At 33.8% G+C, this 22,320-nt stretch overlaps 2 protein-coding genes across 2 annotated transcripts; one reads left to right on the forward strand and one right to left on the reverse strand.

Moving 5' to 3' along the window:
• The first annotated feature begins 570 nt into the window (after positions 1-570).
• On the forward strand, positions 571-16,490 carry crlf1b (cytokine receptor-like factor 1b). Its single transcript, XM_073844626.1, has 8 exons — positions 571-783; positions 3,429-3,707; positions 3,799-3,928; positions 4,012-4,178; positions 4,854-5,011; positions 7,518-7,686; positions 11,061-11,242; positions 11,800-16,490. The coding sequence occupies exons 1-8, from the start codon at positions 654-656 to the stop codon at positions 11,821-11,823; spliced, it is 1,239 nt and encodes a 412-aa protein (XP_073700727.1). The 5' UTR covers positions 571-653; the 3' UTR covers positions 11,824-16,490.
• Positions 16,491-16,633: 143 nt separating this feature from the next.
• On the reverse strand, positions 16,634-21,018 carry rex1bd (required for excision 1-B domain containing). The gene is made up of 5 exons (XM_073844627.1): positions 20,910-21,018; positions 20,462-20,544; positions 20,133-20,337; positions 18,588-18,676; positions 16,634-17,191 (listed from the first exon to the last, which is right to left on the reverse strand). Exons 1-5 carry the CDS (start codon positions 20,910-20,912, stop codon positions 17,119-17,121), a joined length of 453 nt encoding a protein of 150 aa, XP_073700728.1. The 5' UTR covers positions 20,913-21,018; the 3' UTR covers positions 16,634-17,118.
• Positions 21,019-22,320: the final 1,302 nt, after the last annotated feature.

A 22,320-nucleotide genomic window follows, 5' to 3' on the forward strand; every position in this document is an offset into this window, starting at 1 on the left:
ATATCCAAAGAATAATTAAAATACATATTCGCACGTGCTGAGAAAATAGGATTAAATTAGTCAAAGCTCTAAAGTCTAATACACATTTTAAAATAGCAATGTATTTATGGTTATATAAAGGTGAATTAATGTATAATCTCTAAATTATAGTGTATCCAAACTATTCAGGCATGACACAATTCGTTTTTAAGTAGCACTGGGTGTGGAACTGCACTGCACAAAACAGACCATTATAAAACTACGCGATGTAGACAAAAAAATTAATCGTGTGCATTGGCTACAGGACAATAACGTGAATACATGAGGAACAGCCGACAAATACAAAAAAGAGAAGGTTCTTGAGAAGGGTTTATTTCATTATTTTCTGCTGTGGCCAACTTAGTATACAAAAAAAGAGAAAAGAAAACACTGGCTGCAGATGCGCTACTAATAATGACTTGTGGCTGTGTGGTAAGACATGGGAGGAGCTTCGGAAGAATCAACTTTTTCAGCGTTTGAGGCGTGCGCTATATTGATTCTTCTGCAAAATTGAGAGGGAAGGTGAATCGGAGGCGTCCTCTCCGCATAATGGTGCTTTCCAGAAGCAGCGATGATTTTCACGAAGCTTTCTGGTGATTAAGGCTTTTCATTTCCAGCAATTTACGTGAAGGAGAATGGATTATGTGCACGCGCGCTCCCATCAGCATGGCAAGAATCGAGTTGAGAGCGCGCACGACAGACAAATGACAATTTTAGTCATTATGTTGGTTTTTGTCGCGCTTCTTCCATACGCGCTCACAGCACGTAAGTACTACCTCAGATATATTTGAAGTTTACTTGGAAGTAAAGTTATTTGAGAAGATGTCTACACACTTCTTCTTCATTTAAAGGTCTTGTTGGAGGTGTTTATGTTTTTTATTTTCACCTCAACTCACGTTTATGTCATTCTAGAGATCAATTTCAAAGATATTTGAAGTTTACCTTTGAAGTAAAGTTTATTGAGAAAATGTCTACAAACTTTATCTTCATTTAAAGGTCTTTTTGGAGGTGTTTGTTTCATTTTCACCTTAACTCATGTTTATGTCAATTTTAAATATATATTTGAAGTTTACTTTGAAGTAAAGCCATTTAAAACGATGTCTACAAACATTATCTTCATCTAAAGTTTTTTTTTAGAAGTGTTTATTTTTTATTTTCACCTCAGCTCACATTTATGTCAATTTAGAGGTCAATTTCAAGTTTATTTTGACGTAAGGTGAAACTTTTAAGTAAAGTTATTTGAGAAGATATCTGCAGACTTTATTGTCATTTAAATGTCATGGTAGAGGTGTTTTTGTTTTTCAGTCATTGAAGTTTATGTCAATTTAGAGATCAATTTCAAATGTATTTGAAGTTTACTTTAAAGTAAAGTCATTCGAGAAGATGTCTACAAACTTCATCTTCATTTAAAGGTCTTTTTGGAGGCGTTTATGTTTTTATTTTCACCTCAACTCACGTTTGTCAATTTAGAGGTTAAATTTTTAATGTATTTGTAGTTTACTTTGGAGTAAAGTTATTTGAGAACATATCTACAAACTTCATCTTCAATAAAAGGTCTTTTTGAAGGTGTTCATGTTTTCATTTTCACCTCATCTTACATTTATTTCAATTTAGAGGTCAATTTCAAATGTATTTGACGTTTACTTTGAAGTACAGTGAATTGAGAAAATGTCCACAAACTTTTTCTTCATTTAAAGGTCTTGTTGGACGCGTTTATGTATTGATTTTCACATCAACTCACGTTTATGTCAATTTAGAGGTCAATTTCAAACGGATTTAATGTTTACTGTGAAGTAAAGCCATTTGAGAAGATGTCTACAAAGTTCACCTTCATTTACAGGTGTTTTTGGAGGTGTTTGTTTTCATTTTCACCTCAACTCATTTTTTGTCAAATTAGAGGTAAATTTCAGATGTATTTAAAGTTTACTTTGAGGTAAAGTTATTTAAGAAGATGTTTACAAACCTCATCTTCATATAAAAGTTTTGTTGGAGGTGTTTTTGTTTCGATCTTCACGTCAACTTATATTTATGTCAATTTAGAGGTAAATTTCAGATGTATTTAAAGTTTACTTTGAGGTCAAATTATTTGAGAAGATGTCTACAAACTTCATGTTCCTTTAAGGGTCTTATTGGAGGTGTTTATGTTTTCATTTTCACCTAAACTTATATTTATGTCAATTTAGAGGTACATTTTAAATATATTTGAAGTTTACTTTGAGGTAAAATTATTTGAGAATATGTTTACAAACCTCATCTTCATATAAAAGTCTTGTTTGGAAGTGTTTATGTTTTGATCTTCACCTCAACTTATATTTATGCCAATTTAGAGGTCAATTTCAAATGTATTTGAAGTTTACTTTGAAGTAAAGTCATTTGAGAAGATGTCTACAAACTTCATGTTCATTTAAAGATCTGATTGGAGGTGTTTATGTTTGTCAATTTAGAGGTCAATTTCAAATATACTTGAAGTTTACTTTGAAGTAAAGTTGTTTGAGAAGATATCTACAAACCTCATGTTCATTCAAAGGTCTTGTTGGAGGTGTTCAGTTTTCATTTTTACCTCAACTCACATTTATGTCAATTTAGAGGTCATATTCATCTTAGTTTATGGCAAAATTCAATAGTTAAGGAAGATGTATTAGCTCATTTTAACTGTGGTAACTTGTATTAGCAATGACTTTTAATCAAAAAGAAAAAAAAACAATGACAGAAATGTTCTGAAAACTTGTCATGCTGGTTAAATGCGACTTTATTATTGTTTATAGAACTAATAGTAACTTGCATTTGGAAGAAATGAATGTAAATGTGTATAAGGAGATGCTATATTACGATGTAAATAAATCTACATTGGGATAACAACTTATTAGACATTAAACCCAAAGGTAAAAGAGGTGTTATCCACAATAGCTCATCCTTGAGTGGAACAGTAACTTTACTACATGATAAAAAAAAGTAGTCTATGATAATAAAAAAAACACATTTGCTAGAAGAGATGAAAACTGTGTAAATAATTGCTTATTTATTGCGATTTTCATTAAAAACGTCCAATAAGTCGTTCCTAATAAGTACAGTATTCAGTCTTGTTTCCCAACTCTTCATGTTCCTTAGTGTCAATAGCACATGTTAAAGAGTTTGTCCGCCTCCCACCAGGAGCAGAAATGATCTGCTTCAACACTTGGTTTCCCAGAAGGCCATTAGATGATCTTCAAATCCAGCCATCGTTCCCTCTGAGCATTTGTCTTAAACATGAATGAATATGAGCTCTGCGGACACACAAGACGAATATTTACAAGATGGAAAACCACTTAAGTTGCTGAAAAAGGACCTTGTTTGACCTTGTCCAACTGCAGTCATAAATCGAGTTGTAAAATTGCTGGAATCATGAAGTCTCCTCTTCTTCTGACCCCCAGACTTGGCAGTCATATCCCCCCAGGATCCAGTGCTTCACATCGGGTCAAGTTTGACCGCGGTGTGCACCATTAGCGCCGAGCTGGAAGTAACAGCTAGATCCTTGTACTGGACGCTGAATGGAAGACGCTTGGCTAGAAACACTTACAAGGTCCTGAGCCCGACCGAATCCAGCGTCACACTTCATCAACTCAATGGCTCCTTACAGCAGTCAGGAGACAACCTGGTTTGCCATCGAAGTAATGGAGAAGTGCTGGCCGGATCGTGTCTTTATGTTGGATGTGAGTTTGTGAACATTTCCAGATTGTTTCTTGCCATGTGTTTTTGAATATTCATGCTGTTCTCTTCTTTTTATTTTGATTTGACACATAGCATCCCCTGAGAAACCCGTCAACTTGACATGCTGGTCACGAAACACCAAGGATCTCAGCTGCAGATGGAGTCCGGGAAGTCAAGGAGAAACGTTTATCAACACCAAATACATCCTCAAGTACAAACTAAAGTAAGATTTTGATTAAAACCAAAACTTTATACCAACAGGAATCTCTTTTAATATGCACCTTTTTCATTTTAAAAACCATCTAGATGGTATGGTAAAGAGAAAGACTGTGAGGACTACACGGGACAGTCGTATACGTGCTACGTTCCTCGCGACCTTGCCATTTTTACGCCGTATGAAGTCTGGGTGGAGGCGTCCAATCAGCTCGGCTCTATCACGTCTGATGTCATCACCTTAGACATTTTAGATGTAGGTAAGTAAGGCTAAAATATACTAGTTTGGTGGAAGAATGGATGTTGAGATCAAGGTGACTTCTGAAAGCATCTGAACGTCTCGCATATGGCGTGCACACACTCGTCTGCGAGAATAGATTTTTACAGATTGTAAAAACACTTTCCAAGAGCTGAAACGTTTCCAAAAGGCAACTCGTGAAAATAGTACTTTAGAGGTCAACGGGCAGCTGAAAGTCTGTTGGCAATTGGTTAACATTTTAAATCAAATGACTTATTTGGCATACCAATGCATTAATGGAATTAATCACAATTACGCTATATCCATCAATCAGCGCTTTTTGCTGAGAAACGCAAATATATTACATTACTACATCTTCAAGGCCTCATTTCCTCGTCTTCTGAAACAATAAGCTCTGGAATTCTCCATGATTGGCTTTGCCCTGAAGGCAAGCTTGATTAAAAAACATAGCAGTGGAGCACGTCCATTTCAAACACCAGCGGAAACGGAAGATTGCCAGAGAAACGGCAAAATATCATCTGGTTAATGAGCGCCGATGAAGGTTTATTGGGAGATTCAATTACTAGCAGCTAGTCTTTGAAGTAAATGAGAAAATAGTTTAACGGTTACCGACTTTTATTGGGTTTAATGAAAAATGTTATTTGTAGTGTTTGTTGATGTGAAATATTCTATTCAGTAACTACAGATCCGCCTCCTGATGTCCTTGTGAGCCGCGTTGGAGATCTGGAAGATCAGTTAAGTGTACGTTGGGGCAGTCCTCCCGCCCTGAAGGACTACCTGTTTCAGGCCAAGTATCAGATACGATACCGTGTGGAGGAAAGCGATGACTGGAAGGTATGGCCGGAATGGTTTAGTCCAGGGGTTTCCAATCATGTTTCTTGAGGGCCAACTTCATGTGGATATTAACTGGAAGTCTGGAATACCTTGATTAGCTGGTTCAAGTGTGTTTTACTGGTGTTGGGTCTAAACAATCTTAAGAATTAGTTCACTCCTGAATTAAAGTTTCCTGGTGATTTACTAACCTCCATGTCATCCAAGATGTTCATGTCTTTCTTCAGTTGAAAAGAAATGAGGTTTTTGAGGAAAACATTCCAGGTCTTTTCTCCATATAGTCGACTTCAATGGGGATCCATGGGTTGAAGGTCCAAATTGCAGATATATTGGAGCTTCAAAGGGCTCTACACAATCCCAGCCAAGGAATAAGGGTCTTTTCCATCGAAACAATTAGTACTTTGCTAAAATATATAAACGTAAATACTTTTTAACCACAAATGCTTGTCTTGCACTAGCTCTGCATCCATGACTTACGTAATCATTTTGAAAACGTTGGTCACACGAGGTTAGTTCTTTGTAAGGAATGGCGAAACACCCCATCTTGGTTTTCTGTTTCAACTTCTAAATTGTCAGACTTTTTTACCTTTTTTTGTAAAGGGCGTTTGACTTTCTTTGCACGTTCGCTTTATAAACACTTCCATACTTCCGCCCACGTCACACATGACCTTTCCAATGGGACTATGTAATATGTGAAGTCAAGCTAGATAAGACCCTTATACTTCAGCTGGGATTGTGTAGAGCCCTTTGAAGCTGCATTGAAACTGCAATTTGGACCTTCAACCCACTGAAGTCCACTATATGGAGAAAAAACCTGGAATGTTTTCCTTAAAAAAATGTCATTTCTTTTCGACTGTAGAAAGAAAGACATGAACATTTTAGATAACAAAATGGTGAGTAACTGATCAGGAAATTTTAATTCTGGAGTTAACTAATCCTTTAAAAATAAAGGTTCCAAAAGGTGATCTTCACAGCAATGACAGAAGAACAAATTTCATTTTTCAAAGAACCTTTTAGTGAGCAGTTCTTATTTTTTTTAGTTCACTCTTAGAAGGAAATATTCTCTATTGGCATTGATGGTTCTATGAAGAACTGTAAACATCCATGGAATCTTTCCATTCCACAAAATACTTTTTAAATGGAAAAAGATTTGTTCGATTTTAAAAATGTTCTTCTCACAAGGAAAAATAGTTCTTTTTACAAATGTTTACTGAAAGGTTATTTGGGAAACCAAAAACAGTTCTTGAATGGCTTTACTGTGAACTTCACTAGATGGTAAAGGTTCTTCATGGAACCATAGATTCCAATAAATTTATTTTTAACAGTACAGAACAGCATTTGACACCAACGGTTTAGTTCAAAAGAAACCGAAATTTAAAGCAGAGATATCCAATCCAGCTCCTGGAGGACCACCATCATTAGTTCCAGTCCTACTTAAAGGGACACAAAGTTGAAAATCCTGTCATTAATTACTCACCCTCATGTTGTTCCAAACCCGTAGGACCTTTGTTTATTTTTAGTACACAAATAAGGATATTTTTGATCAAATTTAAAAGCTTTGCTCTCATACACAGCAACACAACTGAAACGGAAGAGAAGAAATTGTTGAATAAAGTTGCTATTTTTGTTTTCTTTGTGCACGAAAAGTATTCTCGTAGCTTCACAAAACTTCGGTTAAACCACTGATGTCACATGGACTATTTTATCGATGTCCTTGTTACCTTACCAGGGGCCTTGAACGTGGTAGTTGCATTGAGTAATTAATGACAGAATTTAAATTTTTAGGTAAACTATACCTTTAAACAATACTTGAACCAGTTAATTAAGGTCTTCAGGATCACTTCCATGCAGGTGCATTGGAGCTAATCTCCGCCGGAAAGTATCCCTCCAGATGACACTCTCCAAATTAGATATAGAGGCCCTCCAAAATTTGGACACCCCCAAAATTAAAAGGACAGTTCACCCCAAAAATGAACATTGTTATTTTTTAAAAAGCCCTGTGTGATTCTACATATGTTTCTTTGTTTTGTGGAACACAAAATGAGAATTTTTAAGAATTCTCCTGGACTCTCTTTTCTCAACCCTAATCCCACAATAATGTTCTACCTCATAAAGGTAGTCCATAAGACTTGTGCACTATATTCCAAGTCTTTTGAAGTCATATAATAGCTTTTTTGATTGAATGATACATTTATTAACAGACTAATCCAGTTCTCACATTTAACTCATAGATGCAAGGATCCAACAGTTAACATCTCACTGGAGGGGAAGATTAACTATAATTTCACCCTATTATCTGTAATACAGTTTTAGAAGACTTATAAGACTTATGGAATATAGTGCAATAATCCTATGGACCACTTTTATGATGTTGTTCAAAACCTGTATAACTTTTATGAAGGTGGGGGGAAACAGAACAGAGTTTACATTTTTGGGTGAACAGCTTTCCCCAATATAATGTCTGGTGCACATACTTCTTAGTTTTTATTTCTTTTTAATTTGCCATGAGGTGATAGATGACGCTGGGAACCAGACATCTTGTCGGTTAGCGGGTCTCAGGGCCGGTACAGTGTATTTTGTCCAGGTACGCTGCAACCCTATAGGCATCTACGGCTCGAAGAAAGCAGGTATTTGGAGCGACTGGAGCCACTCGACTGCCGCGTCGACACCTGGCATTGGTGAGTAACATCTAAACGAAATAATGCAACGTCCCTTTACTTGACATTAGGCTTCTCCATCACAAGCTAATTAGATTCAAACCATATGTAAACTTCAAGCTACTTGATAGAGATCTCTCACAAGCAGATTCAAAAGACTTCAGCAAAATGTCAGAGTGCTTTAGGGGACAATTGATGAATTCTTTGGGCTTTTCTTAGACTGATAAATTAAAAAAGTCTTTAGAGCATGTTCAGATTAAAGGGGCGGTCGACCTGAAACTTAGTGGAAACAGATTCGGTTCATAAGAATGATGTGTTACATGTCTTGCATTAAAGAGAGGATGTTATTAAGCTCTGCTTTATGCCAAGCAATATGAGTTATGGCAAGTCTGAGCTCCCCCTCCTGCATTCTGTGTTTAATGCTTTGGAGATCATTAGCAGAGAGCTGGTAAATAGCCTATTATTCACGGGTATGTGCACATTGCTCAGGGCAACACTGTACAATCGACAGCATTTAAGCAACTGTCGTCAACTGGGGTTGAAATTAACAAATGTCTCACAAATGCATTTATCTGATGGTTTGCATATAAAATATGTAGACAGTAATTTAAAAAAATAAAAAATAAATAAAGAATGGGTATTGGGTGATGTACTTAATATTGAAGAATGACGATATACTTGGAAAGAATTTGCTAGTGATTTAAAATTAAGCAATCTATGAAAGCGTTAGAATAGTTCTTTTTTGTTAGTAATTTCAATTTATTTTCGTGAATCAGTTCAAATGGTTTGAATCAGGAAATGAATCAATTCCAATCTAGTGTTGTTATTGCTAACTAAAATGAAGTACCTGAAGTAAAATATGATTAAGTACTAAAATTATTAAAGCTTAAGCTAATTAGAAATATTAATAAATGTAAATATTATTTATAATGATCTGCACCAATATTAAGCAGTTCTATGGTTATCGTATCGGTCATTTTAAAAACCGATTTGCCGATAAAGTAATTTAGTGAGCTCTTGTTATTCTTAATTTTTACATTAATTTTAATTTTTACACAAGTCATGTATATCGGTTCAAAATATCAGTTATTGGTCTACTTGATTTGCAATAATTAGTGTCGACCCCTAATATAGATGAACATTAATTTATATTAAAAAAAAAATATAAACTTTTTTGTTATATTGGTGCATATAGATTAGGGGTCGACGGTTTATGGGCTTGGCCAATTATCGGCACCGATATTAAGCATTTTTATGCTTTTCGGTATCCAACATTTTCAAAACCAATTTGCAGATAAAATAATTTAAAAGCATTTATAGAAAGCTTTTGTCAGAGCCCTTGTTTTACTTATTTTTGACATTTACTTTCATTTTAACACCAGATTTTTATATATAGGAAATATTTCCATATATATATATATATATAGGAAAAAACATATATCGGTCGACCACTAATATAGATTAAAAAATAATTCATGTAAAAATTATAAACCTATTTTGTTAGATTGGTCCATATGTAGTTTAGGGGTCAACTGATTATGTGTCTGGCCGATTATCGGCGGCAATGTTAAGCATTTTTATGGTTATCGGTCATTTTCAAAAACATTTTGCTGATAAAATAATTATTTAAAAGCTATAATTTAAAACCAGACATATACATAGGTTCAAAATATCAGTTCTCGGTCTAATCGATATGTAATAATATGTTATCAGTTGACCCCTAATATAGATAAAATGTATTTATATACAAATTATAAACTTTTTTAGTTATATTGGTGCATATAGATTAGAGGTGGACCAATTATGGGCCTAGCTGATTATCAATGCCGATATTAAGCATTTGTATGGTTATCGGTATCAGTCATTTTCAAAACTGATTTGTAGATAAAAGCATTTAAAGAAGGTTTTGGTCAGAGCCCTCGTTATTTTTATTTTGCCATTCATTTACATTTTTACGGCAGACATATATACTGGTTCAAAATATCGGTTATCGTACCTAAAAAAAACTCCTATTAGTGACCCCTTATATAGATTAAAATTAATGTACTTTTTTTGTTATATTGGTGCATATAGATGAGGGGGTTGACCGATTATGGGCATGGCCAAATTTTATCGATAATATTTAACATTAAGCATTATTATGGTTATCTGTATCGGTCATTGTCAAAACCCATTTGGTGATAAAATAATTTAAAAGCATTTTGATTAATTTTCATTTTTACACACACATCTATATATATATATATACACAGGTACAAAAATATCGGTTATCGGCCTACTTGAACTGTAATAATCGGTATCGACATCGCCCCTGAAAAACATATTGATGGACCCCAGATAAAAATAAGAATTTTGGCGCAGATATTAAGCATTTTAATGTCATTTTCAAAACCGATTTACCAATAAAATGATTTAAAAGCATTTAAAGAAAGTTTTTGTCAGAGCCCTTGTTATTCTTAATTTTGACATTTTTATTTTTAATACAAACATATATATATCGGTTCAAAATACTGGTTATCGGTGTACCTTTTCTGTAATAATTGGTATTGGCATTGTATTGGATTCACCAATACAAAAATTCTGACTGTTACAGATAAGATGATGATTATTTTCTTTTTGACCAAAAACTGACTAATATAAAAATCGTGTAGTCTTTTCTAATTAAATTCAAAATGATACACTAAAATCTAAAAAGATTAGTATGAAAAAAAATGTACATATTCATTTTGATAACAAATGTGACCCTGGACCACAAAACCAGTCTTAAGTCGCTGGGGTATATTTGTGGCAATAGCCAAAAATACATTGTATGGGTCAAAAATATTGATTTTTCTTTTATGCCAAAAATCATTAGGAAACTAAGTAAAGATCATGTTCCATGAAGATTTTTTTGTAAAATTCCTACTATAAATATATCAAAATGTAATTTTTGATTTGTAAAATGCATTGTTAAGAACCTAATTTGGACAACTTTAAAGGTGATTTTCTCAGTATTTAGATTTTTTTGCACCCTCAGATTCCAGATTTTCAAATAGATGTATCTCGGCCAAATATTGTCCTATCCTAACAAAACATACATCAATATAAAGCTTATTAATTGAGCTTTCATGTGATGTATAAATCTCAGTTTTGTAAAATTTAACCTTATGGCTGGTTTTGTGGTCCAGGGTCACAAATATGTTCCTGATATATCATGCATCCTATATTGAATACTGTCAAGGCTGAAAAATATAAAAAATACTTTTATAATCCCCAGTCCTAGTACACATACTGATTATTTTAAGTTTTAAGTGATTTTAAGTGAATTTGCCACCGATATTTACAGTTATGATTTGTGTAATTTCTCACCAAAAAATTAAGTTTTCACATTAATGGCACTGTCATTTCCTTAACAGACAGGTCACATATTGGCTCTTGCGATTCGAAGCCCAGCGAGCACAACTCGACGCTACGAAAGGAGCTAAAGCAGTTTTTCGGCTGGATGCGCAAACACTCTTACGGCTGTACGGACGTCAGTATCAAACTCTACGACCAATGGCGCGTCTGGCTGCAGAAAGCCCAGAAAACGCACGACCAGGTCAGTAAGGACAAAGCGCACCTCCTTATGCGACACATCAAGATAGCAAATCATTACTGTTGGCACACATGATAAAGGGCCTGTTCAGTTTTATGTGACCCACAAAAAAAGAGAACCAAAAGATCTGTTTATTCTTTTGATCAATAGGCTTACATTTGATTGCGTTTCCTAATAGCAAAGCATCATATAATCTTCAGACGTTACCACAACAGAGAGGCAACGGCCAGTCAAAGTAATCAGCCGGAATGCTAATAAATTCCTTTTAGGTTAGACTGCACGGCAAAGCTTCAGCTGCGATCCGAGCGAGCCCGAGAAGTCTTGTGTGGCGTTCTCGAACGCTAACCGACATCCGCTGCACGCTCTCTGAACCGATTCAGTGGTTACTGTTGCTTTGGCACTGACGACTGCTGGGAATCTTAGGTCGCTTCATTAGTCACACTGTCCTTTGAAGAACACGATGTAACTGCCACAAGAATGGCTGGTACCAATTACGCTTCTCTGTCCTCATATATCAACTCATCACATTGACTTGTAAATGCCATTGTCTTGCCTTTCAGGTACTACAAAGCGGTAAATCATAGTGAAACTCTAAAGAAGGCTTGGGAGAGTCTGCGGGGGCCTGCGACGACAAGGGTTTTATCACTCTCCAGTGCTTGGGACTTTCATTTGGATGAGCCAAGACTCTCCGAAGGAATTCGCAAGGAGCCTGTCGTTTGGCGACATGATCTACTGTTTGCCTCCTGCTGTAGTCCCCATTCCAAGGAAGCGCTTTGGTCTCAGACATGTTATTTATAAGGGCATTAAAACATAAAGAAATAATGAAGACAAAAATTACAAGAGAGAGCATAAAATATAAAAAAAGGAGATAATGGGAGATGTTCTTATTCTTATTGACCTTTCATCAAAAAAAGGACTTTTGCAATTCGACTAGTCATATGGTTTTTTTGTGTAACAAAGAATAGTTCACCCCAAAATGAAAATTACCCCATGATTTACTTACCCTCAAGCCATCCTAGGTGTATATGACTTTCTTCTTTCAGACAAATCAAAGTTATATTAAAAAATGTGTTGGCTTCTCCAACCTTTTTTAGTGAATGGCTGCTAAGACTTTAAAGTCTAACAATGCGCGTCCATTTATCATAACAAGTGCTCCACATGGCTGCAGGGGTTAATAAAGGCCTTCTGTAGTGAATCAGTGTTTCTGTATGAAAAATATCCATATTTAAAACTTTATAAATCGTAATCTCTAGCTTCTGCTAACTATTGTACACTTGTTCACGAGAGAGTGGTGTTCTAGCGAGTGACGTAGGACATAGGCGTAGGGTGAGAATTTGTTAGAACCAAGTTGTTTCCATCTTAGAGAAACCAGTTTCCTCTTGGAAATATTGAAATTCTCCAACATTTTTCTTTAAAAATTCGCCTATGTCCTAAATCATCCGCTGGAATGCCACTCTCTCATGAACGCTTGGGTGAACTATCTCTTTAAGTCACTGTTTACCGAAAAAAAAAAACATGACATCTACCTTATATCTAGTTCAGAGAGAACTAGTGATGTTATAAATGAATGAAACTTATCTTGAGTTTCATTGACTCCACTAAATAACTCTTTCTGACACAAAACTATTATATAGCTTCAGAAGTCTTGGAGTATTTTATTGTTTTAATTTAAAAAAGCTAAATAACTTTCATCCAAAAACAAGAGACATTTACAACTCAATGACATTCAGAGACAAAAAAGTTATAAATGAATCGTTCTTTTAAATGAATCAGCTGATCCAGTATGTGAAACCTATCAGAATGATTTATTCACAAATCTTGAGTTCAGCTGACTTGGTGATTCAGTGAATACTTTTTTCTTATACAAAACTATCATATGGCTTTAAAAGACTTGGAATATTTCATTGATTTCATTTAGAAAGCTGACCTGTCTTGCAAAAAAAAGTGAACAGTGTTGTGCATGTTACTTTAAAAAAGTAATTAGTTATAGTTACTAATGACTTCTCACAAATAGTAAGTTAAAAGTTAAAAACTGTTACATCATTATAAAAGTAACTAATTACCAGGGAAAGTAACTATTGTGTTACTTTAAAAAAAAAAACATTGTACACTAATCTACACTATTTTAATGTTGCTGTGGGACAATGTGAAAAATATCAAGTTATTGGGGCCACTTCAACCTGTGGACATGAAAAACATCATAACAAGAAAACAATGTGCTTTTGTAAAGTAAATAAAATCAACAGGGTGCACTCTCTGCCGTTTTAGTCTCATCACCTCTCTTTCAGACACGTACGGTGCCTTGCTCATTTTTGTCACATTTTGTTTTGTTGCAGCATTATGTTAAACTGCTTTAAATTAGTTTTTCCCACATCAATTTACACTTCATACACCATAATAATGACAAAGCAAAAACCAGATTTGCAAATTTTACAAATTTATTAACTTAATTTATACACTGTAATAAGTACATTGCATAAGTATTCATACCTTTAACTCAGTAAATAGTTGAAGCACCTTTACAGCCTCAAGTCTTTTTGGGTATGATGTGACAAGCTTTGCGCATCTGCATTTGGCAATTATCTGCCATTCTTTGCCTTTTCACCTCTCAAGCTCTGTCAGCTTGGATGGGGGCTGGCAGACATTTTCTAGAGTCCTAGTTGTTCCAATCGTCTTCCATTATGGATAATGCTTCTGTGAACCTTCAGTGCAGCAGATTTTTTTCTGAACTCTTCCCTAGGTCTTTGCCTTAATGCAAGTCTGTCAATGAGCTCTGCAGGCAGTTATCTTGACCTCAGGACTTGGTTTTTGCTCTGATATGCATTTTCAGCTGTTAGACCTTTTCTGAGAGGTGTGTGCCTTTCTAAATCATACTCATTCAAATGAATTTGCCACAGTTTAACTCCACTCAAAGTGTAGTAACATCTAGAAGCAATATGAATGCTCCTGAGCTAAATTGCGAGTGTCCCAGAAAAGGGTATGAATACTTATGCAACGGGATCTTTTCAGTTTTTTATTTTTAATAAATTTGCACAAATGTTAAAAACCTATTTTCTGCTTTACCATTATGGAGTATGTAGATTGATGTGGGAAAAAAGTAATTTAAAGTAGTTTAACAGAAGGCAGCAACATAACAAAATGTGAAAAAAATAAGGGGTATGAATAATTTCACAAGGCACTGTAAATAAAACAACCTGAATCTCCGTGAATACCTGCCTCACAGACATGAGAAATATATATGTATAGAAAGCTTGAAATTAGGGCTGTCGCGATAACCGCAATATCGCAATACCGCGCTATTGACGTGCATAACCGCAGAGGAATGCAACAACCGCAGCAACCGCGATATTGGCCTGTTTTCTTTTTTCCTAAGGATTTGCCCTTCTCACTTAATGCCTGTGTGCTGAATATTAAATTAGTAATAAGTTAGTAATGATAACATAATGTGTTTATTATGAGGCTCAGTAGATATGCACTTAACATGCCTAAACAGACAGCGAATGAGAGAGAGATCGACTGAGCTTGTGCGATTACCTGTGTCTGTCTTTCAGATCGAGTCTGGTGTGTATGTGAAACTAGCTTGTCATGTCCAAGGAAAGTGAAATCTCTGTCTTAACATCGATGCTCTGCTGGTCAGCTGAGCCTTTAAAAGTGGCGATTAAAGTTGAAATGATTTTAACATCGTGTTTCATTACGTCTCTCTTAGAATAAATAAGCGTTTTTGAACGTATAGTTGAATGAACGGATTAAAGACAAGATAGTCTCTTGCCTCCATCTTGTGGCGTATCAATGAAACTGCACTGACTGACAGCTCGCCTAAAACACGCAGGTGAAATACTGACAGAAAGTCTCTCATCCAGTCAGACTCGAGGGTGCGCGCTAACTGTTATATACACGAAGATTTCAGATGCAAAGCCTCTAAGTATGTCTGACATTTTTTCTTCAAAATTTGCATTTCTTTCTGGCTAGGTTTCTATGTAAGTACTGTTTACTTCACTTCATATATCAACGCGATTTGGTTTCGGTTTATTGATTTCTGAATATGACCTTACATTGTAACAGCCTACACACAATTATATGGCGGTAATACCGCATACCGCGCTACTGAGCCACTCAAAATTACCGCAAGGGAAATTCCTTAACCGCGACAGCCCTACTTGAAATGTCTAATTTTAAATGAATTACATGTAAGTCACATCGAAAACAAATATTCTCTGATGAATCCATCTGTATGATACCAACGCGAGCTCCAGGTTTTACCGTCTAAACTCATCAGTAAAGTAATCACGCCCACTAGCTTTGCTAATTTTAAACATCCACATGAGTTGTCTGGACATGTAGGTAAACACCCACATGACCTCCGTAAACAAACGTGAACATTTATCAAGTTCATCCCGGCTACTTTTCGTTTCTGGAAGAAGATGTGCAGAGAGGAATAAGCCAGATTTTACCTCAGAAAAAGAACGCAGCGGTAGCGCAGCGCAGTTGTCAGTAGCGGTAACGGCGTTGTAACGGGGGAAACAGTAATTTGTTTACTCAGTAATGCCGTTTATTTATAATGCCGTTATTCCCATCACTGCAAATGAATTGAAATGACTAGTTGAGGAAAGTTACTTTTAAAAGTAATATATCACAATATTGCATTACTCCGTAAAAAAGTTACTTTTTATGAAAAATAATGCCAAGCTCAAAATTAACAAAATCATTGTAAAACTGTCATAAAATGTATCATTTGACACATTTTTTCCAAATCTTCTTAAGTTTGTGAGAGAATTAGTGATGTTAAAAATTAATTGTTCTTTTTTCCAAGATCTTTTGAATGAATTAGTTGATCCAGTTTGTGAATTGGAATATGTTCAATTTTTTTTCTTACACAAAACTATGATATGGCTTCAGATTTAGATTTTGCGAACAAAATGTACTGTATTTTTCTAAGAATGAGAATTCGGAAGCAACAAAATAAGATCCTTTAAATATTTGTCTCTTAAAGGGATAGTTTACTAATAAAGTGAATGAGAACTGCGGCGGCCAAGCTCTAAAATGAACAACAGCACAATAAAATATCATAAATCTGACTTGTGCTTTATATTCCAGGTCTTCTGCAGTCATATGATAGTTTTGTGACACACAGATCGAAATTTGAGTCATTATTCACTGAACCAGATCTTTTGAAAGAATTAGCTGATCCAGTTGATGAGCCTATCTGAATGATTAATTCACAAATCCTCAATGATCCAAATTCTTCTTAAACTATCCAAAACTATCATAGCGCTTCAGTAGGCTGAATACAGTTAAGTGTCCATTTTAAAGCTTTCACATAAGAAATAAACTCATACAGCTTTGGAATGAAATGAGGAGGGGGGGGGGGGGGGGTGAATAACGGCAAACTTTAAATTTTATTTCAATGTGCTGTCCTTTTAATTGGTGAATGCACAAGTTTAAATTGGCATTTGAAATGCAAATTGCAATTTGTTTTCTGTGTTCAAAAACTTCATGTAAATACTGTATCATTATGTATAAATAGTTTTGTCTGTATAAATGTCTTTAAGGAATGTTCATATATTTTGTAACATTAGTTTTGCTGAATATTATTATGCATATAATAATAATCAGAATGAACAGATTTATGCTTTAAATGATCATTGTGTTGGTTTAGCAAACAAAACGTCATAAGCTATTCTGTATACAAAATAATCAAATAAAAAACGCCAAACTCTGTTTAACAAAAATATGCATTGCAAAGCCTGCATCAGCAGCAGCAATGCACTCTGTCTATACAACGCCCGAGACAGCGATCGATACCTTAGATGACTCTTCATTAGAAAGGAAAGTTCATAGAGGATCTGAATGCATCTCTGTCTCCTGAGACGGACTGAATCTCACTCCGGTTCTTCTGAGTCATACTTGAAGTCTTGGAGAATCTCACTCAAAGCGGCCGTATTCTTGATGACACTGACAGATATCGAAAGACACAAAGTTTTACATCCTATTTTCATAAATAATTATATTAACATTTTAAATATATTCTATATAAAAGTAATTAATTACAGTGATACAATATTTATTATACATAAGTGATTAAAATACAAATATATTACATATAGCCATTCAAAAATGTTTGAATAAGTCTTTTCTGCTCATGAAGGCTGTGTTTATTTAATTAAAATGTTCTATTTTAATATACTATAAAATAGAATTTATTTCTGTGAAGCAAAGCTGAATTGTCAGCATCATTACTCTAGTCCTTAATGTCACACAATCCTTCAGAAATCATTCTAAAATCCTGATTTATTATCAATGTTGGAAACATATTTTTTTAGAACCTGTGATACTTTTTTCAGGATTCTCTGATAAATAAAATGTTAAAAATAACAGCATTTATTGAAAATAAAAATATTTTGTAACAATATACACTACTGTTCAAAGTTTGTTGTGAGGAACTTTTTTTTTTCTTGAAAGAAATTAATACTTTTAATTAGCTAAGATGTAAGATGTAAGATGCAATAAAGTGATAAAAAGTGATAGTAAAGACTTTATTACAAAAGATTTCTATTTTAAATAAATACTGTTCTTTTTAACGTAAACTATCACAGGTTCCAAAATTTTTTTCAATTGTTTTTGTTTCCAACATTGATGATAAATCATCATATTAGAATGATTTCCGAAGGATCATGTGACACTGAAAACTGGAGTAATGGCTGAAGAAAATTCAGCTTTGATACAGAAATAAATTATTTTTTAATATATTAAAATAGAAAATTGTTACTTGCAATAAAGTTTCATAATATTATTTTTTTCTGAATTTTTGATGAGCAGAAGAGACGTCCATAAAAACATTACTAATAAATAAAGTAATAAATAATATACACTACCAGTCAATAGTTGGGACACAAACTTGTTTTTTTTTAGTCAAATATTAATTATTAAAAAAAAACAATACAATATATATATTTTTTTTATTTTATTTGATTTTCAAATTGTGCCAAGGAATGATTCTCGGTTTGTTTTTTAAGAAAAACTGAAGTTAAGAATTTTTTTCCCATGGAAAAAACAAACAAATTAGAATAAAATGAAAAAAAATATATTGTATTGGGTTTTTTTTTTAAATAATTAATATTTGAATAAAAATTTTTTTTTAAGTCAAATGTGTCCAAATTTTGACTGGTAATTTATTAAGTATATTTTATATTATACATGATTAAGAAATAGATTATAATACCAAAAAAAGTCAAAGTCTAATTAATGTTGTATATAAAATAATATATTTAATTAAATATAAATTACAAGTTAATATTAAAACAATACTAAAAATATGCAAAAATATATATTTATACACAGTTGCACTTACTCCTGTTTGATCTCACGGACTTTCTCTTGGAAATCCTCATCTTCTGGGTGATCCTGGGCATTCTGCTTTGCCAGCTGTAACTTAGCTGTCTGTAAAGTCATAAAATATGGACAAACATTAATAATACAGTCATCGATTGTTATTTTAAAAGCTAATTTACCTGAAATTTGAGATTTATACATCAAAAAAAGCTGAATAAATAAGTTTTCGATTTTATGTATGGTTTGTTAGGATAGGACATTATTTGGCCGAGATACAACTATTTGAAAATCTGGAATCTGAGGGTGCAAAGAAATCAAAATATTGAGAAAATCACCTTTAAAGTTGTCCAAATGAAGTTCTTAGCAATGCATATTACTGAAAAAAAATTACGTTTTAATATATTTATAGTACGAAATTTACAAAATATTTTCATGAAACATGATCTTTACATAATATCCTAATGATTTTTGGCATAAAAGAAAAATCTACCATTTTAACCCATACAATGTATTGTATTGTATTGTATTGTATATATTGGCTATTGCTACAAATATACCTGTGCTACTTAAAGGAACACTCCACTTTTTTTGGAAATAGCTTCATTCTCCAACTCCCCCCGTGTTAATAAGTTGATTTTTATACCGTTTTGAAATCCATTCAGCCGTTCTCCTGTTCTGGCGATATCACTTTTAGCATAGCTTAGCATAGATCGTTGAATCCTATTAGACCAATAGCATTGTGTTCAAAAATGACCAACGAGTTTCAATATTTGTCCTATTTAAAACTTGACTCTTCTGTAGTTATATCGTGTACTAAGACCGGCGGAAAATGTAAAGCTGCGGTTTTCTAGGCCGATAAGATTAGGAACTACACTTCCATTCCGGCGTAATAGTCAAAGAAGTTTGCTGCCGTAATATGGACGCAGCAGGCGCAGTAATATCACGAAGCACATGTGAAAATGCTAACCTAGCTGGGAACTAAATTCAGGCGCTGTGTGATATTACTCCGCCTGCTGCGTCCATATTACGGCAGCAAACTTCCTTGACTATTACGCCGGAATGGAAGTGTAGTTCCTAATCTTATCGGCCTAGAAAATCGCAGCTTTACATTTTCCGCCGGTATTAGTACACGATATAACTACAGAAGAGTCAAGTTTTAAATTGGACAAATATGGAAACTCGTTGGTCATTTTTGAACACGATGCTATTGGTCTCATAGGATTCAACGATCTATGCTAAGCTATGCTAAAAGTGATATCGCCAGAACAGGAGAACGGCTGAATGGATTTCAAAACGGTAAAAATCTGCTTATTAACTCGGGGGGAGTTGGAGAACGAGCCTATTTCCAAAAAAAGTGGAGTGTTCCTTTAAGGCTGGTTTTGTGGTCCAGGGTCACAAATATTCTAATAAATCTCATGGTTCACTCATTATTTTATCAAACATCCAAATGTTACACAAATTTTGAATAAAATGCAAATTAAACTTATTCATTTTGATAATAACTGTGTATAGTGCATACTGTGTCGCATTAGCCAAACATTTTTAAAAACAATACAGTGCCCACCAGCTCTAGTTTCTCCTTCTCTTTAATCTGCAGTTTGTCAATGTGTTCGGAGAGGTCAGGCCGGTCGAAGTCTTGATGCAGTTGCTCTTTAATCTTCAGAACCTCTTTGGAAATGCCACAGAATGCTTTCGTTATCTCATTTACCAGCTGTTTGTAGTGCTCGAAGTCATAGTGGGGCCCCGTCCTTAAATACGCCTCATGACCCCTGAGAAAAACAACAACAGTATTAGCTCAAATAACCCCTAATAGATAGATAGATAGATAGATAGATAGATAGATAGATAGATAGATAGATAGATAGATAGATAGATAGATAGAAATAAACAGACTCCTCAAATAGTTTGTATGCCTCCACACGCTCAGCTTGAAGTACATAAAATCTTCTGACCAAATTTTTGAAATCTGAAGGAGCCTGTAAAAAAACGAAAGATAGAACAAACACAAAAGTCACAAACATCAAAAAGACTCTTAAGGACAACACGAATCCCTTGCTCTTTATACATAATTATATACGATATTATTTAAAAAAACAATTTAAATAATACCATTGTAAAAGTCAAAAACACGGTTATATTTGGTTAGCGATACTTATATTTATTATTAAGTATTGTTTTGTTCAAATCTAACTTTATTATTATTTATTAAATTATGTGTATGTAGAGTATGTTTCTGTATAGACTAGCGTTGGCAAGGTCGCTTCGTTGTATATATTCCTAGTCATTTATTATTTCTAAATGTAATTATATGACACAAGTTGAGTATTTAAAGTTAACTTACCATGTTGCTGAAACTGTGCTTTCGGTGTTTTTGTAGCTTGGCTGATAAAGCTACTAACCAGCAACATGTGTATCGTTTCGTGTAGTCACGCTGCTGCACTCACTTCCTGTTTGGGTTTGCGTAACACAACGTCATGGTACGTCACCTCAATGCTTGTGTGCGGGACAAAACAATTTTTTTTTTTTACGTAATACGGTTTGAGACTAAACAAATACAGTCAGAATTTTATTAAATTATATTTAAAATAGTAAATATTTCTATTCTTAATCGCAAAGATTTTTAATGTTTTTCAAAAAAGTCTCTTCTGCTCACCCAGCCTGCATTTATTTAATCAAAAGTACAGCAAAAACGGTCAAATTCTGAAATATTTTTACGATTTAATATAACTAGTTTCTATTTGAATATATTTTAAAATGTCATTTATTCCTGTGATTTCAATGCTGAATTTTTAGCATCATTATTCCAGTCTTTAGTTTCACATGATTCTTTAGAAATCATTTTGATATTTTGATTTGCTTCTAAAAAAAACACACTATTATTATTATTATGTTGAAAACAGCTGAGTAGAATTGTTTCAGGTTTCTTTGGTGAAAAGAAAGTTCAGTAGAACAGCATTTATCTCAAATAGAAATCTTATGTAACATTATAAATGTCTTTATCAGCTCTTTTGATCAATTTAAAGTACCCTTGCTAAATACAAGTATTAATTTCTATAATTTATTTCCCCAAAAAAAAAAAAAAAAAAATTATACTAACTCCAAACCTTTGAATGGTATAGTGTATAATGTAACAAAAGCATTTCATTTTAGACATATGGTGATCTTTGGATCTTTCTTCATCAAAGAATCTTGAAAAAAATGTACTCAACTGTTTTAAATATTGATAATACTAATAATAAATGTTTCTTGAACCGCAAATCAGCATATTAGAATGATTTTCGAAGGATCGTGTGACACTGAAGGCTGAAGTAAAATGTAACTAAAAAATCAGCTTTGATCACAGGAATAAATTACATTTTAAAACATACTCAAATAACAAGCAGATATTTTAAATAGTCAAATTATTTCACAATATTACTGCTTTTGCTGTATTTTGAATCAAATAAATGCAGGCTTGGTGAGCAAAAGAGACTTTAAAAACATTAAAAATCTTACTGGTCAAAAACTTTTGACCGGTAGTGCAATTGATCGATATTTTCTCAATAATGAAGCAATACTAGGTGTTTATTCTCTAATACTAACGCAAATACTGTTTTAATTCACTCATTATTGGAAAACATAAGATTATAAGTTCTTAAAAGTTCTTACATAATTTTACGAACGCTATTAGATGTTTAATGCTAAAAGACCACTAGGGAGCGCCAATGTCCTACATTATGCAAAAACCTTGCCTCCATATCAAAATAAATTCG

This window comes from Garra rufa, chromosome 7, assembly GCF_049309525.1.
Source record: "Garra rufa chromosome 7, GarRuf1.0, whole genome shotgun sequence".
NCBI lineage: Eukaryota > Metazoa > Chordata > Actinopteri > Cypriniformes > Cyprinidae > Garra > Garra rufa.